The sequence below is a fragment of the Nycticebus coucang genome, chromosome 3 (genome assembly GCF_027406575.1).
Source record: "Nycticebus coucang isolate mNycCou1 chromosome 3, mNycCou1.pri, whole genome shotgun sequence".
In the NCBI taxonomy this organism is placed as follows: domain Eukaryota; kingdom Metazoa; phylum Chordata; class Mammalia; order Primates; family Lorisidae; genus Nycticebus; species Nycticebus coucang.
The window spans coordinates 26,719,876-26,736,796 of NC_069782.1; the positions used below are offsets into that span (position 1 = coordinate 26,719,876).

Here is a 16,921-nt window from a genome sequence, read left to right on the forward strand (position 1 = left end):
TACAGGTTTGTGGATGTGTTAAAACTTTTGCATATTGTGAGTATCTGCTAATATTTTCTTGATGTCTAAGACTATCCCCTTTTGCATTTTCCCTACCCCCAGATGTTTTCAGCATAACTTGAATGAATTACATGCATATATGCTCTCTACTCTACGGTTACATTTTAAAATACACACATATATCTGAAAGCACTATAGACATTTTCTAAAATGTATCTATCTCAGATATATGTAGTAAGATGATTTCTGAAAAATAGAGCCTTTGTCTCTATATCTCAGAGTCTTCAAACTTTCTGTCTTATAATTTGTAAGGTGATAATACAGGTGGCCATAAAATTTATGGGCAATTTAAAGTAATAATCTATTAATACAGATGACTATTTTAAATTGCCCACAAATTTTATGGCCACCCTGTATATATTGTTGGGCATTTGGAGATGATACATGCTATTAATAGAATTTTACACTGGCAATGGATAACGTCATCAGAATTGTTTAAAACAGTTATTCTGCTATCTGAATAAGCTCCCAAAGACAGACACTTGAAATAGACATTATTATAACTAAGTTTTTAAAGTTTTACTTTCAATTTTTATAATTGTCAACTTGAACAGATCTGTTTGTGCTTGTAAGTTTTTACAAGTTTTGTTGCACATTGGCAGTGAACGTGGCTTTGGCCTTACTTTATTCCAATTGCATTTAGGTAAGATATTAAGGCTTAAAAAAAGAGAGACCAAAAAAAAAAAAAAGAAAGAAGTAAACAAAAGAAAAAAGAAATTGAAGTGAAAATGTACTTATGTGGTGTAATTATTGCTACCATAAATTATGTTTAAATTGTCAAAAAGTGGACGGCTTACAGAAATATATACCCATTTATGTCTCTGCAAAGATTATTATTTTCAGTTTTTCTTTTAATAGATACATATGAACTTGAAAAGTGGGTTATAGTTATGGGTGATTCTCATTCACCAAATGATTCCTTTGTGCTGTATACTTGGTCCAGTGGAAACATGAATATCTAATTCCTATGTGAACAATGAAAAATCTCTAGCTTTGGAAACATTTTCTTTTCTTTTCTTTTCTTTTATTTTGGAGACAGTCTCACGTTTTTGCCCTCATAAAGTGCTGTGGCATCACAGCTCACAGCAATCTCCAGCTCTTGGGCTTAGGCAATTCTCTTGCCTCAGCCTCCCAAGTAGCTGGGACTACAGGCGCCCACCACAATGCCCAGCTATTTTTTTGTGAAGTTTGGCCCGGGCCGTGTTCGAAACCACGACCCTCAGTATATGGGGCCGGTGCCCCACTCATCGAGGCACAGACGCCACCCATGGAAACATTTTCTTAAAAAATGTCTTCATGGGGCGGTGCCTGTGGCTCAAGGAGTAGGGCGCTGGTCCCATATGCCAGAGGTGGCGGGTTCAAACCCAGCCCCGGCCAAAAACCACACACACACAAAAAAGTCTTCATGTTGCTAATTCATTTTGAGAAAATATTTCCCTGTGAATAATTTCTCACATTAACTTTGGACTCTATTGGCAAGGTCTCTTTTGTAATTAATTTTTTTTTTAATGACAAGACAATAGTTCATAGCCCAAATGTGTTGAGTTTCAAGCATATCGTCATTCCTTTTTTTTTTTTTAATTGAGACAGAGTCTTAAGCTGTCGCCCTCTGTAGAGTGCAGTAGCATCACAGCTCACAGCAACCTCCAACTCCTGGGCTTAGGCGATTCTCTTGCCTCAGCCTTCGGAGTAGCTGGGAGGCACCCACCACAACGCCCAGCTATTTTTTGGTTGCAGTTTAGCTGGGGCTGGGTTTGAACCCGCCACCCTCGGTATATGGGGCTGGCGCCCTACCCACTGAGCCACAGGTGCCGCCCTATAAACATATTTTATAGATGCCCAAATATTATGAATTAAAAAAATATACATTTTGGAAGGAAATGATGAGAGAATTAGGGGTCCTTTGGACAAAGATGGGCTGGTTAAATAGTACTAATGAAAGAACTTTGCTCCACTAATTTTTTTAAGTGGAGACATACATTCCTTTGAAAATTTCAGATAGATTTAACAAAATCCATAGAGCCAGATGTGAGGCTACAGGGCATACGGATGTATATTATTACTAAATAGAGTATATTCTCTTTTTTTTTGAGACAGAGTCTCACGTTATTGCCCTCAGTAGAGTGCTGCGGCATCACAGCACAGCAACAGCAACCTCCAACTCCTGGGCTTAGGCAATTCTTTTGCCTCAGCCTCCCAAGTAGTTGGGACTATAGGTGTCCACCAGAACGCCCGGCTATTTTTTTGTTGCAGTTTGGCCGGGGACAGATTCGAACCTGCCACCCTTGGTATATGGGGCTGGCACCCTACCCACTGAGCCACAGGTGCTGCCCAAGTATATCCTTTTTTTAATACATTATAAAAGAAATAGAAGACTTCCTCAGTTCTCATGTTTTTCCCATCTTAAAATAACTTCATCTTGATTTACTGAAAATGCCCTGTCTTTTTGAATCTTGTAACCCATTTATTTATTTATTTTATTGATTTATTTTTTTTGAGACAGAGTCTCAGTTTGTCGCCCTCAGTAGAGTGCTGTGGTGTCACAGGTCACAGCAACCTCTAACTCTTGGGCTAGGGCGATTCTCTTGCCTCAGCCTCCTGAGTACCTGGGACTACAGGCGCCCGCCACAACGCCGGCTATTTTTGTTGCAGTTGCCACTGCTGTTTTAGCTGGCCGGGGCCAGGTTCGAACTCATCACCCTTGGTGTATAGGGCCGGCGCCCTACCCACTGAGCCACAGGCACTGCCCTTGTAACCCATTCAGTTATCATTTTTTCTTTGGTTGTAAAGAGTTTTCCTCTAACTTTTATTGACGCTGAGGACCAAACCTTCACTTCGGCGCAACTTTACTCATAACAGGACTGTCCTTCCCTGAATGAAGTTCATTGTTCAGAGCTCCTTCATTTTGCGTCTCAGGTGTTTTTCCCCACCTGGGTTTGGTATTTTCTTCTCTTTATATGCCTCATTCTGAGAGCTCTTTTTCCAAGCTTTCGGGGACTTGGGATCATAAATGATGTTCATCTGATCATTTACATTTATCAAATCTCTTCTTTAATTAGATAAGTAGCCTTTCACTGAGTGCTCTCTAAATGCCTTACAGCATGCTGTGTTACATAAATTATCTATTTTAATCCTCATAATAACTGTATCAAATACATATTACTTCTTTTTTTTTTTTTTTTTTTTTTTAAAGGGAGACAATAAGGGGCGGCGCCCTCAGTCGGTAGGGCGCCGGCCTCATATACCGAGGGTGGCCGGTTCAAGCCCAGCCCCGGCCAAACTGCAACCAAAAAAAAAGCCGGGCGTTGTGGCGGGCGCCTGTAGTCCCAGCTACTCGGGAGGCTGAGGCAAGAGAATCGCTTAAGCCCAGGAGTTGGAGGTTGCTGTGAGCTGTGTGAGGCCATGATGGCACTCTACCGAGGGCCATAGGGTGAGACTCTGTCTCTACAAAAAAAAAAAGGGAGACAATAAGCTAACTGCCAAAAGTAACTCACTACTACATGGCAAAGCACCACTGATGTCTGGTCTGTCTGAGCTTAGTGAGTGTGTAGAAATTGATTAAGAATTGTTTCATGAAATTTCTACCCTGCTATAAGGGGTATAGTGTATCTTTAGGTATAGATTACACTTTAGCTTGCTTTCAAAATTCTTTTGGTTGGAAACTAGAGAAATTCTTGTTTTTTATCTTCTAAAGATAAAGATGAAGTTAGATCTTAGTCACTTGGGATATCTTATGATTACTTGTTAATGTTATTTAAGGGAGTTGGAAACTTCAATTGTTTTTAGCCATGGTTTATATAGTTTTGCATTGACAATTATGCACTGTACCACCAGATCTGTGTATATATAGTAGAAAGAATAATTTCATTGGAAAAATATTTTTGTTTTATAAACAAAGTCGAATTGTTAATATGGGGACTTCCCTCCCCCCATTTTTTTTTTTTTTTGTAGAGACAGAGTCTCACTGTACCGCCCTCGGGTAGAGTGCCGTGGCGTCACACGGCTCACAGCAACCTCTAACTCTTGGGCTTACGCGATTCTCTTGCCTCAGCCTCCCGAGCAGCTGGGACTACAGGCGCCCGCCACAACGCCCGGCTATCTCCCCCCTATTTTTACTTCATAGTTTTGCTCTACTTTCTGCATATTTATCATAGCTCTTTGACCTCGACAGCTGCTTTGCTTTTGCTTAATATGAACTGATTCTTAGTGTCCTTCATGAGGACAGAGAGTCTTAAAGAACTCCCTTTCTGTCCATATGTCCATCTAGTCTTTGTAATTCACTACATCTTGATTTTGGTTAAGTAATGCCCTGAGGTCAGGAAGCCCTGTTAGGACACCTGGCAATTAAGTCACATGCTCCTCTTTGGCACTGGAGATATAAAGCCTGACCCCAAACAAAGGCATCTGTTTTGTGCTTCATTGCCTCAGAGGTTTCATGCTTAATTTTATTTGCATTGATTTTTGCGTAGGTCTTCCTCAAGTGATCAGAGCTGGCAAGGCTAGCACATTAATACTTCAAAGGAATTGAAGATCAGTTTAAAGTTGAACTGGTCTTTATTTGTAATTTTGAGTGGAATTATTAAGAATAATATTATGATAAGCTTTAGAGTTCAGAGCCCCATTTCTGTCATAAATTCTAAGTTGAACAAACATTTTGTTATTTTGACCAAACACTAGAGTGTAGGCAGTTCAATTCTACATACAGAAACTTGGGTCAGTTTTACATGTAAGGACTAAAGTACAGGTAGTTGATGCCAATAAACTCTGCAGCTTGCCTAACATTTTCACAATCTAGACTCCCATCCTTATTGTAATTACTCAGCTTCTCCAATGTGAAAAGGTAAACAATGAATCTAATTTTTGAAGTACTTTTCCCGCATCCTCACTGAGTTAGTCAAGGATGTATTAGTGAATTTTGATTCGATTCTTATACTCCCAAATGGCTTTGCCTCTGCCTCTTCAGTGTCATCACACTTTCCCCAAATTATCCTGGCTGCTAACATTCAAAAAAATAACCAGATATATGTTATCCTTTTTTTACTAAAAGAAAGAAAGAAAGAAAAAGATACATCTTTCCATTGCCAACCAGTTTTGGCAATGGTTGAAGCTTGTGAAGAGCTGAGAAGTTAAAGATTTCTGGGTGTAGTTCCTGTGTGAACTGGTTACATCTAGCACTGGGGCTAAACACATTGCTGTCAGGGGTTGGGGTGGCCCAAAAGGTAAGGGAATGTGATTGGGGCCACACCTACTGCATGTGGTTATGGAGGCTGTAGTCATGTGTGGAGCCCTGGGTGTGAATTTGTTTTGGCCTCCAGGGAGTTCCCTTTTCTGTTTGCAAAAATTTAACCATGAAAACCAGTGATGGCCCTGGTAGTCTTAAAGAAAAAATGATCCAGTGGGCAGCGCCTGTGGCTCAGTGAGTAGGGCGCCAGCCTCATATACTGAGGGTGGCGGGTTCAAACCTGGCCCCCGCCAAACTGCAACACACACACACAAGATGACCTTATGGGCGGCGCCTGTGGTTCAGTGGGTAGGGTGCCAGCCCCATATACCGAGGGTGGCGGGTTTGAACCCAGCTGGGGCCAAACTGCAACAAAAAATAGCTGGGCCTTGTGGTGGGCACCTGTGGTCCCAACTACTTAGGAGGCTGAGGCAAGAGAATCACCTAAGCTGAGGAGTTGGAGGTTGCTATGAGCTGTGACATCACGGCACTCTACCGAGGGTGATAAAGTGAGACGATTTCTACAAACAAACAACAACAAAATCAACAAAAAAAGAAAAAATGATCCAGTCACACTGTTATTGAGCAAATGGGCTCACTTCCTAATGCACACAAAAGCCAATAATATGGCACTGGCTTTTGAGAAAAGAACAGCTTTATTGCAAGACTGAACAGCAAGAAGACAGAATGTGGGCTCAAATCTGTCTCCCCAATGTGGGATGTAAGGCAAGTTTATGAGCTTGGAGAGCAAGAAAAGGAGTTGTGTAATGTTGGGTTGGCAGGATCTGACGGGAGGGATTCAGATTTGACCATTTATGGTACCGTATGTTAAGGACCTTCTGGATGAGTTCTAGCATTTATGTTCTGATCATGTCCTGGTCTTCTTGGTTCTAAGGGGAAGAATTGTCAGTTCCAGGTGTTGTTAGAAGTCAAAGCTTTTTTTATTGCACATGCCTGTGCTACATTGACTTGTAGTTTTTGGCTTTGCTATACCTACAAGGTAACTGGACATTTTGTCATCAGCTGAGTAGGCCCAGTTTGGTCTTGTCCCATGATTACTGCGCTTGTTAAATTTCAGTAAGGCAGACTGTATTCAGGCCTGTTGCCATAGGCACAGGGACCACTGCAGTGGGTTTTGTAGTGTGGGAGAGAGATTGGGTACAACTTCAAATACAGCATTGGCAAGTGAGAATTTATAGCCAAGGAACAAAGTGGAAATCACTGGATTGGCAGGTAGTAAGGGGCTACATCAAGGGTAAGGGAGATTCTGGCTAAACCAACTTAATAGGATTCTTGCTGAAGACAGGCCGGGATGATCAGACATCACCTGTGGGGTAGAGAATGATAAGGAACCTGAACAGCTATGAAGGGTGGGTAAGTTCTTTTTTGGGGGGTGGGGGAGGGAGACAGAGTCTCACTATGTCCCCCCGGTAGAGTGCCATGGGTCACAGCTCACAGCAACCTCCAACTCTTGGGCTTAAGCGATTCTGTTGCCTCAGCCTCCCAGGTAGCTGGGACTACAGGCACCTGCCACAACACCCAGCTATTTTTTTGTTGCAGTTGTCATTGTTTCTTTAGCAGGCCTGGGTGGGCTCGAACCTGCCACCCTCAGTGTATGTGGCTGGCACCGTAACCACTGTGCTATGGGCGCCGAACCGGGTGAGTAGTTCTTGCTGCGATTGGATTTAATAAGAAAGTGCACAGATTACCCTCAGCAAAGGTTCAGGAACCTAACTAGTTGGGTCAAATAGAGAATCTTTGTCAAGTGCTTGCTTGAAACTTTCTGGGCTGAGCAAGATGGAGACTGACAGGGCCGAATGTAGGGACCCACCCAAATAGAACCCAAGGGCAGGGACTCAGAAACCAACGCACAAGTCCCGCCCCGGAAGGAATGAGTGCGCCAGTCCCCACCCACTGAACCCCTGTATTCCCACCTCGCCTTAACCCACATGCTGACTTCTTTTTCTGAACTCAGCCTGCTCGCACCCCAGTGAATAAATGCCACGTTGCCCACACAGAACCTGACTCCACTTCCTTTCATTCACACCTCGGAATAACCTCTCAGAGATCCAGTTTCTACAAAAAATACAAAAGTAGCTGGGCATGGTGATACATGCTTCTAGTCCCAACTACTTAGGAGGCAGAGGTTGCAGTGAGCTATGATATGTCACTATACTCTAGCCTGAGTGACACAGCATGTCCCTGGGTCTTTTTTTTTTTTTTTTTTTTAAGACAGAGTCTCATTTTGTCGCCCTCGGTAGAGTGCTGTAGTGTCACAACTCACAGCAACCTCCAGCTCTTGGGCTTAGGTGATTCTCTTGCCTCAGCCTCCCAAGTAGCTGGGACCACAGGCACCCGCCACAACATCCAGCTATTTTTTGTTGCAGTTTGGCTGGGGCCGAGTTTGAATCTGCCACCCTCAGTATATGGGGCCAGTGCCCTACTCACTGAGCCACAGGTGCTGCCCACGTCCCGGGGTCTTAAGGACATATGTTCTCTAAATTTCTTTCTTTTTTTTTGTAGAGACAGAGTCTCACTTTATGGCCCTCGGTAGAGTGCTGTGGCCTCACACAGCTCACAGCAACCTCCAACTCCTGGGCTTAAGCGATTCTCTTGCCTCAGCCTCCCAAGTAGCTGGGACTACAGGCGCCTGCCACAACGCCCGGCTATTTTTTGGTTGCAGTTCGGCCAGTGCCGGGTTTGAACCCGCCACCCTCGGTATATGGGGCCGGCGGCGCCTTACCGACTGAGCCACAGGCGCCCCTGTTCTCTAAATTTCTATTGTCTTTCTTAAACGTTCTTTTTGTATTTTAATTATTAAATTTCTACTTTCTTCTGACATACTACTTAAAATTTAAAACAAAACAGCTGGACACAGTGACCCATGCCTGTAATCCCAGTACTTTCTGAGACCAAGTCGAATAGGGTCACTTGAGGTTAGAAGTTTGAAACCAGCTTGTACAACATAGCGACCCGGTCTCCACCAAAAAATTAGCCGGGTATGGTGGTGTGTGCCTGTATTCCCAGCTAGTTGACAAGTTCAAGCAGGAAGATTCCTTGAGCCTAGGAGTTCAGAGTTGCAGTAAATTATGATCATGCCAAGCATCTTCTAGTACTAGAGAAATAGTTTTCCCTTGTATATGACAAGGGCCTCCATTTACAGGTGGCCATCTTACTGGTCATCCCAGTTTGAATTTGTCTGGGCTTTGTCAAGTGTGTCTTAAACAAGTTTCCTTCTTGGCAATGGTGGCAGGCATATGGAATGCAGTCTGGCAAAAGCTGTGTCAAATTTGGTCCTTAAGTTACTTAGCAGCTAATATCTACTGTCACTGTTATGGTTTAGGAAATACCTTCCAACTGGAAGACAAAAGTCATCCTGCTGCCATAGGACATAGCCATCACTTATCAGAAGAAAAGGTGATGCACTTTACTTTTCAGAACAGTGAACTCTTCCATGTAAATTATATTAATCAGTAAACTGGTAAAAACAAGCAAAAATTGGGCGGCGCCTGTGGCTCAGTCAGTAAGGCGCCGGCCCCATATACCGAGGGTGGCGGGTTCAAACCCGGCCCCGGCCAAACTGCAACCAAAAAAAAATAGCTGGGCATTGTGGCGGGCGCCTGTAGTCCCAGCTACAGGCTGAGGCAAGAGAATCGCTTAAGCCCAGGAGTTGGAGGTTGCTGTGAGCTGTGTGATGCCATGGCACTCTACCGAGGGCCATAAAGTGAGACTCTGTCTCTACAAAAAAAAAAAAAACAAGCAAAAATTACCATAGAGAATATTTAATTGTTTTGCTTCGATTAAATCTACAACTGAGGAAGTTATTCCTGATAGGTAAATGTATTCAATAGTATTGCCCTATAGCAGACAATGTAATGATTTTGAGAAGTGTTGGTAGCTCTATTTTCTCTTAGTAAATGTGAGTACAGATTGAAAGAGGACTTTGGCAGGTAGAACGTGTACAGTATCGGGCGGCACCTGTGGCTCAAAGGAGTAGGGCCCAATATACCGGAGGTGGTGGGTTCAAACCCAGCCTCAGCCAAAAACTGCAAAAAGAAAAAGAATGTGTATAGTATCTATTTGGTTTCTGAAGATATTTTCTGGATTGGAGTTTATTATACACATTAAATATTCTTTTTTTTTTTTTTTTTTTTTTTCAGTTTTTGGCCGGGGCTGGGTTTGAACCCACCACCTCCGGCATATGGGACTGGTGCCCTACCCCTTTGAGCCACAGGCGCCACCCAACATTAAATATTCTTATATTGCGCTAATTAGTTCTTTGGTTAGTTAAATAGAAGATATTTTCTGGATTGGAATTTATTATACACATTAAATATTCTTATATTGTGCTAATTAGTTCTTGGTGTGAATAATCGATTCCTTCTAGCTAAGTGACTATTCGATCAATAAAATTAATCCTAGGTACTGAGTACTAAGTGAAAGGATTTTTAGTGTTTGTTACGCAGAAGAGGATTTGACGCTACCTAAAATAGCCATACTATAGAAAAGGAATCCTTGGGCGGCACCTGTGGCTCAGTGAGTAGGGTGCTGGCCCCATATACCGAGGGTGGTGGATTCAAACCTGGCCCCGGCCAAACTGCAACAAAAAAATAGCCAGGCTTTGTGGCAGGTGCCTGTAGTCCCAGCTACTCAAGAAGCTGAGGCAAGAGAATCGCCTAAGCCCAGGAGTTGGAGGTTGCTGTGAGCTGTGTGAAGCCAAGGCACTCTACCGAGAGCAACAAAGTAAGACTCTGTCTCTAAAAAAAAAGAAAGAAAGAAAAGGAATCCTTTTATATACTCTTTAAGTTATGTATGAAGTTATTTGGTCTAGAAGAGGTATAGAAATACACATGGCTAATATAGGTATGTCAGCGGTAAGGATGATGGGATCAAGGGTAGAATGGAATCTTTTTTATTTGATTTGCCTACTGAATCCCTGGAGGGAAAGCATTTGGAAATAAAGGTAAAGGAAGATAAGGCCTATTAGAGAGTCATTTTACCTGACCTTTGCTTTAGGATTTATTAATTATAACTGCTTTTTCTGAGAAGGAACAAATCTTTGTTTTTGAACAGATTTCACTGTGTTTCACTTGTATCTTGAGGCCTACCCTCAGGGGACGGAGAAATCTAGGCAAATAATTATCCCTTACCCCACCCTTTCCAATTCCCCTAGAGTTGATAGGGTGTGGTGGTGGTGACCTATATTAAAAAAAAACATGGCACAAATAGTCTAGGGAAAACAGCAGGAAATAATATGTGAAAGGAGAGTTTTTTTATTTGTGCAAAGTATATAAACCCTGATGAATTTATTGGGAGGTTGGTTAAAAGAAAGGGAGAATTTAAGGTACAGACTTAAACTGTTTTGTAGATTCTGTGTGCCAAATGCATTGTGATAAGCTCCATGAGCAATATCTAATTAAAGACACATACGGGTTATACTCACTTAACAGATGAGAAAAATGAGTTTGGCTCAAGGAAACACAGTAAATCAGGAGCAAGGATCCTGATTATGGAGCCTGTGCCTCCCCCCACATGCTCTTCCTAGAAGGTTCTAGTTGTTGATCACCAAAAATGGACATTGAATGGGACTTTTAAAGTCACAAAAAAATTAGTTAAGCTCTCCTGAGGGCTTTTAAAATAAATGGATGGTATTCATACAGTGATATTGGAATAATATTAAAGATAGGAAATTCGAGTAGAATTTCCAGACATCCTGTTAGTATGATTGTTAAGTTTGGAAATCAAGCTAAAAGGTTTAAGAGACATACCATCTGTTCTAAACTTAAATATCTACCCCAACCACTGTTTGATAAGCTTTTTCTCAAGTTGTGAATGTGTGTGTGTGTGTGTGTGTGTGTGTTGTTTTTCCGGCTTATAAAAGGACTTCCGGGATGCAGTAGCCCACGCGTCCAGGCAACTCGGGAAACCAGTGATGGAGGACCGGATTCTCAATCAGATCCTGTACTACTTGCCTCAGCTATATGAGCTCAACCGGGATCTCCTGAAGGAACTGGAGGAAAGAATGTTGAACTGGTAAAAATGGACTGAGTTTGGCCTTCTCTAGAGTTTCCAATTTTTGATGAAGCCATAAGGGCCCCGTGTGTGACTACAGGTTCCTTACATTGAGTTGTTTCAGTGTATTGAATTTATTTCTTTTTTTGCAGTTACCTATAGATTGATTATTCGAGATGGCTAAAAGATTACAATCTTTGTACACAAAACTCAATAGTAAATTTTTTTTTTAAAAAAGCAGGATCTTAATCTGATGCCTGGGCTTAGAATGCTGCATCATAGCTCACTGTAACCTCTAACTCCTCGGCTTAAGCAATCCTCCCACCTCAGTCTCCTGAGTAGCTGGTACTGCAGACATGGGCTACCATGCCCAGCTAATTTTTGTTGTTGTTGTTGTAGAGACAGGTATGTAATGTTATAATTTAAAAAAATTCTTTGGTAATAACTCCCTCACAAACAAGAAGGACCCAGATTCAACCAATTTAAATTTCCTGGGCCGGGCATGGTGGCTCATGACTGTGGGTGGATTGCTTGAGCTCATGAGTTTAAGACCAGCCTAAGCAAAAAGCAAGACCCCGTCACTACTGAAAAAAGTAAAGAAAATAGGGCGGCGCCTGTGGCTCGGTCGGTAAGGCGCCGGCCCCATATACCGAGGGTGGCGGGTTCAAACCCGGCCCCGGTTGAACTGCAACCAAAAAATAGCTGGGCGTTGTGGCGGGCACCTGTAGTCCCAGCTACTCGGGAGGCTGAGGCGGGAGAATCGCTTGGGCCCAGGAGTTGGAGGTTGCTGTGAGCTGTATGATGCCATGGCACTCTACCAAGGGCCATAAAGTGAAACTCTGTCTCTAAAAAAAAAAAAAAAGGAAAGAAAACAGAAAAACTGAGGCAAGAGGATCAATTGAGCCCAAGTGTTGGCGGTTGCTGGGAGCTGTGACGCCATAGCTCTGTACGTAGGGAGACAGCTTGCGTTTGTGTCTCAAAATAATAATAATAATAATAAAACAAATTTCTGTAGGTGAAATTTGGTAATTAGCATTTTTGAGTTTGAGGAAGGATAGTTGACACATTCACATCGGAAAAGTTTCACATGTTTTATCTGTCTTCCGGAGCTGCTGTGTGCCATGAAACTTCCCTTGCATTTTTGAAAAGAGACCACTTGGTGAGATAGTAGGATGGTTGTTTGTGTCGGAAAGGCAAATTTGCATAGGTATGACATCATTGTAGAAACTGTAGATTTCAGAATGGGAAGAGAATCCCAAAAGGTTTGTATTGGAAGTTACTTCTGTTGGCCTAAAGAAAAAAGTATGCAGAAACTTTGACTTTTTTGGACATATGCAGAAGGAATGGTCTGAGAGGACTGAATTTATTATTAAAGTCCACTGGGAACACAAAATGATAAGAAAAAGAAAATAGTATCACCTACTTTCACGGACATGATCAAAATGACTCTGTCTCTAAAAAAAAAAAAATGGAGAGAAGGTCTGAGCTATGATTTTCATAGCTTAAGGAAAAGGCCTGTTGTGGAAAACTACAAGGTAGTTTTAGTCTAGGTCCATTTGCTTATGGCACAAAGTTCCAACTATTGAGATAACCAGGATTGCCAAGGAGGAAAGGAATTTTTCATAGGATAGACTGAAGGACAGAGTGATGTCATAGAAGCTGCCTCAAATCCACCTCTCTGACTAATGGGGTTCATGGGCTTTTTTTTTTTTTTTTTTTTGAGACAGAGTCTCACTTTGTTGCTCTTGGTAGAGTGTCGTGGTGTTATAGCTCACTGCAACCTCAAACTCTTGGGCTCAAGCGATCCTCTTGTTTCAGCCTCCCACGTAGCTGGGACTACAGGTGCCTGCCGCAACACCCAGCTATTTTTTGTTGTTGTTCCAGTTATCATTGTTGTTTTAGCTGGCCCAGGCTGGGTTTGAACCTGCCAGCCTCAGTGTATGTGGTTGGCACCCTACCCACTGAGCTACGGGCACCACCCATGGGCTTTTTTTAAAGGTAGCCACATGCCTTGAGGTAGGTTGAGGGGAATGGTGAGCCCTGGTATCAGAAAGTCATCCATCATTTCTGGGAAACTCAAAAGGTCAAGCAGTTAAGAGCGAGGATTACAGCCAAGCGAGATGACTAAGCCCTATAATCCTAGCACTCTAGGAGGCCAGGGTGGGAGGGTCACTTTAGCCCAAGAGTTGGAGACCAGTGCTTGAGCTACAGCAAGATCGCCCCGCTCTATAAAAAAGTAGAAAAATTGGCTGGGTACAGTGGTTCATGTTTGTAATCCTACCACTTAGGGAGGCCGGGATGGGTGGATTGCTTGAGCTCAGGAGTTGGAGACCAGCCTGAGAAGAATGAGACCCCATCTATAAAAATTAGCCAAGCATTGTGGCAGCTGCCTGTAGACCCAGCTATTTGGGAGTCTGGGGCAAGAGAATCTCTTGTGCCAAAGAGTTTGAGGTTGCTATTAGATGCCACAGCATTCTACCAAGGACAGCAGAGTAAGACTGTCTCGCAAAAAATAAATAAATAGAAAACTTACCGTGGCATGGTGGTGTGCACCTGTAGTCCCAGCTACTCCAGAGACTGAGGCAGGAGTATCACTTGAGCCCAGAAGTTTGAGGTTGCATTGAGCTACAATGATGCACTCCTTCCCAGGGAGACAGAAAATAAAAATAAAAAATAAGAGAGAGGGTTATTAAAAAAAAATACAGGCGGGCGGCACCTGTGGCTCAGTGAGTAGGGCACCGGCCCTGACCAAAAACTGCAAAAGAAAAAAAAAATACAGGGCCATAAAATTTGTTTATGAAATGGGTTATAGCCCCAGAAGGAAATCCATACAGATGAGGATCCTGAGAACAAGAATGAATTTAAAACACATCTTGGCCCCATGTTCTTGTGGAGCCACGCCTGCAGGAGGAATGTACTCCCCAGGAACAGGAGTGGCTCTCCGCTGTCTCTGGAGCCAGGTTCTGAAAACAGAAACTTGACTCTGATTCCATTGAGAGACTAAGGAGTATCACAGCTCCATGTACTCATGACTCTTCCACTGAACCCAGCATATATTTAGACAAGCAAGTGTTATAAATGTTGCAGGAAGAAGAGACCCAATGGAGATGAGTACCCAAACACCAGGTTTATAAGAGGAAGGGCTTTATTTCAGCCGGCAGAGGTTATGGCATAGAAGAATTCAAAATGGCTGCACTCCTCAACTGGCTTGGTCTTTCCCTTTTTATCTCCAGTCAAAAAGTTCCAACCTGCAGGTACATTTCTCTTTTTCTTTTTTTGTAGAGACAGAGTCTCACCTTATCGCCTTTGGTAGAGTGCCGTGGCCTCACACAGCTCACAGCAACCTCCAAATCCTTGGGCTTAGGCGATTCTCTTGACTCAGCCTCCCAAGTAGCTGGGACTACAGGCGCCCGCCACAACGCCCGGCTATGTTGTTGTTGTTGTTGTTGTTGTTGTTGTTGTTGCAGTTTTGGCCGGGGCTGGGTTTGAACCCGCCACCCTCGGCGTATGGGGCCGGCGCCCTACCCGCTGAGCCACAGGCGCCGCCCCACAGGTACCTTTCTCAGTAGTCAGTTTGAATCAAGCAGGAGATGCTATTCCAGCCCCCATAGAACTACAGGATTTCACAGAAGTGGAAATTTCCAAGTTCCAAGAACTCTACAAATTTCCAAGAGCTGAGTCACCATGGAAAGGACCCTGCAGGTGTCTCCTTGAGAAGACCTCTGTTCTCCTAGACCTCACCCTTCTCGGGTAGCCTCCCCCATAACGAGGATTAAATATATTTTTTGCTTGCACTAAAAATGTCCTCAAGTTTGGATCTGTAGATGTTCTGTGTTAAAATATTAACCGTTCTTATTTCATGGAAACTGGTCAAAAAAAAAAAAATATTAACCGTTCTTAAGAAACAGACAAAATTGATGAAAAGGACAACTAAATTGGACGGCGCCTGTGGCTCAAGGAGTAGGGTGCCGGTCCCATATGCCGGAGGTGGTGGGTTCAAACCCAGCCCTGACCAAAAACCACAAAAAAAAAAGAAAAGAAAAGGACAACTAAATTATGGGAAAATTTCTCCTAATATAGTAAAATTCTTTTAATGCCTAGATGAGATTTTTCTATTTATTAAAATATTTTTCTCTCATGGATCTTTGAGTTAAGACATATTCTTTGGTTTTAGTAGACTTTCAGAAATAAGAGTTAATGAAATATTTCATTTTTGTATTCAACAAGATTTTATGTATCTAGGTGCCAGTTTGTGCTCTTAAGTGTGCAGAGTATATCACAGTGCACAGAATAGATTAGAGTTTTGCTCTTCTGGAGCAGATATTTAATGGAAGAAAGATCAGATAAATAGACAAGATTATAAAGGCAGTTTCTGATCTGCAGAGATGTATTGATAAAGTAGGATACTGTGGCAGTGAATGAAGACTGGGTGGCCAAGGAAGGTCCTCTAAGAAGGTGGAACATTTATTTATTCATTTATTATTATTATTATTTTTTTGAGACAGAGTCTCACTTTGTCGTCCTCTGTAGAGTGCTATGGCGTCATAGCTTACAGCAACCTCAAACTATGGGGCTCAAGCGATTCTCTTTTCTCAGCCTCCCAAGTAGCTGGGACTACAGGTGCCTGCCACAACACCTGGCTATTTTTAGAGCAGGGTCTCACTCTGGCTCAGTCTGGTTTCCAACCCATGACCTCAGGCAATCCACCCACCTTGGCCTCCCAGAGAACTGGGATTACCGGCGTGAGCCATGGTGCCCAGCCATAGAAGGTGGAGCCTTTAAACTGACTTCTGAATGAAAAGGAAGAACCAGCCTGGATTCCATTATTTCCAGGCAGATGGAGCCATTAGTAAGCATTCACAATGTGGGAATGAATTGTGTATGTCCAAAGAATATAAGATACAGTTTGTTTTTATTTTAAGTATAATAGAGGGCCATTGGGAGTAACATAATGTGTACACTTTTTTTTTTTTTTTTTTTTGAGGCACAGTCTTACTCTATCACCTAGGTAGAACACTGTGGCATCAGATTAGCCCACAGCAACCTCAAATTCTTGGGCTCAAGCCATCCTCTTGCCTCAGCCTTCCAAGTGGTTGGGACTAACAGACACCCACCACAACGCCCAACTAATTTTTCTATTTTAGTAGAGATGGGGGGTCTTGCCCTTGCTGAGGCTGGTCTCAAACTCCTGAGCTTAAGGAATCTTAATGCGTCAGCCTCCCAGAATGCTAGGATCATAGGTGTGAGCCACCAGGCCTGGCAGTAGGTATGCTTTTTACACTTTTCTGGCTGTGCAAAAGAATGGGATAAAGAGGCAAGAATAGAAAGAGGGAGACATAGGCAGTGCCTGTGGCTCGGCAGGTAGGGCGCCAGCCCCATATACCGAGGGTGGCAGGTTCAAACCTGGCGCCAGCCAAACTGCAACAAAAAATAGCCGGGTGTTGTCGTGGGTGCCCGTAGTCCCAGCTACTCAGGAGGCTGAGGCAAGAGAATCACCTAAGCCCAGGAATTGGAGGTTGCTGTGAGCTGTGACACCACGGCACTCTACCAACAGCGATAAAGTGAGACTCTGTCTCCAAATAAATAAGAAAGAGGGAGACCTGTGAAAGGGTTGGTAGAGTTGAGGCA

The 16,921-nt window shown here is 43.0% G+C and overlaps 1 protein-coding gene across 2 annotated transcripts in view; it reads left to right on the forward strand.

Moving 5' to 3' along the window:
• Positions 1-16,921, forward strand: part of FGD6 (FYVE, RhoGEF and PH domain containing 6) — a 151,834-nt gene that overhangs the window by 65,877 nt on the left and 69,036 nt on the right. For both annotated transcript variants that reach the window (XM_053585574.1, XM_053585575.1), the window contains exons 5-6: positions 6-36; positions 11,163-11,314. In XM_053585574.1, the coding sequence (XP_053441549.1) occupies positions 6-36; positions 11,163-11,314 (183 nt within the window). The remainder of the gene's footprint in view (positions 1-5; positions 37-11,162; positions 11,315-16,921) is intronic.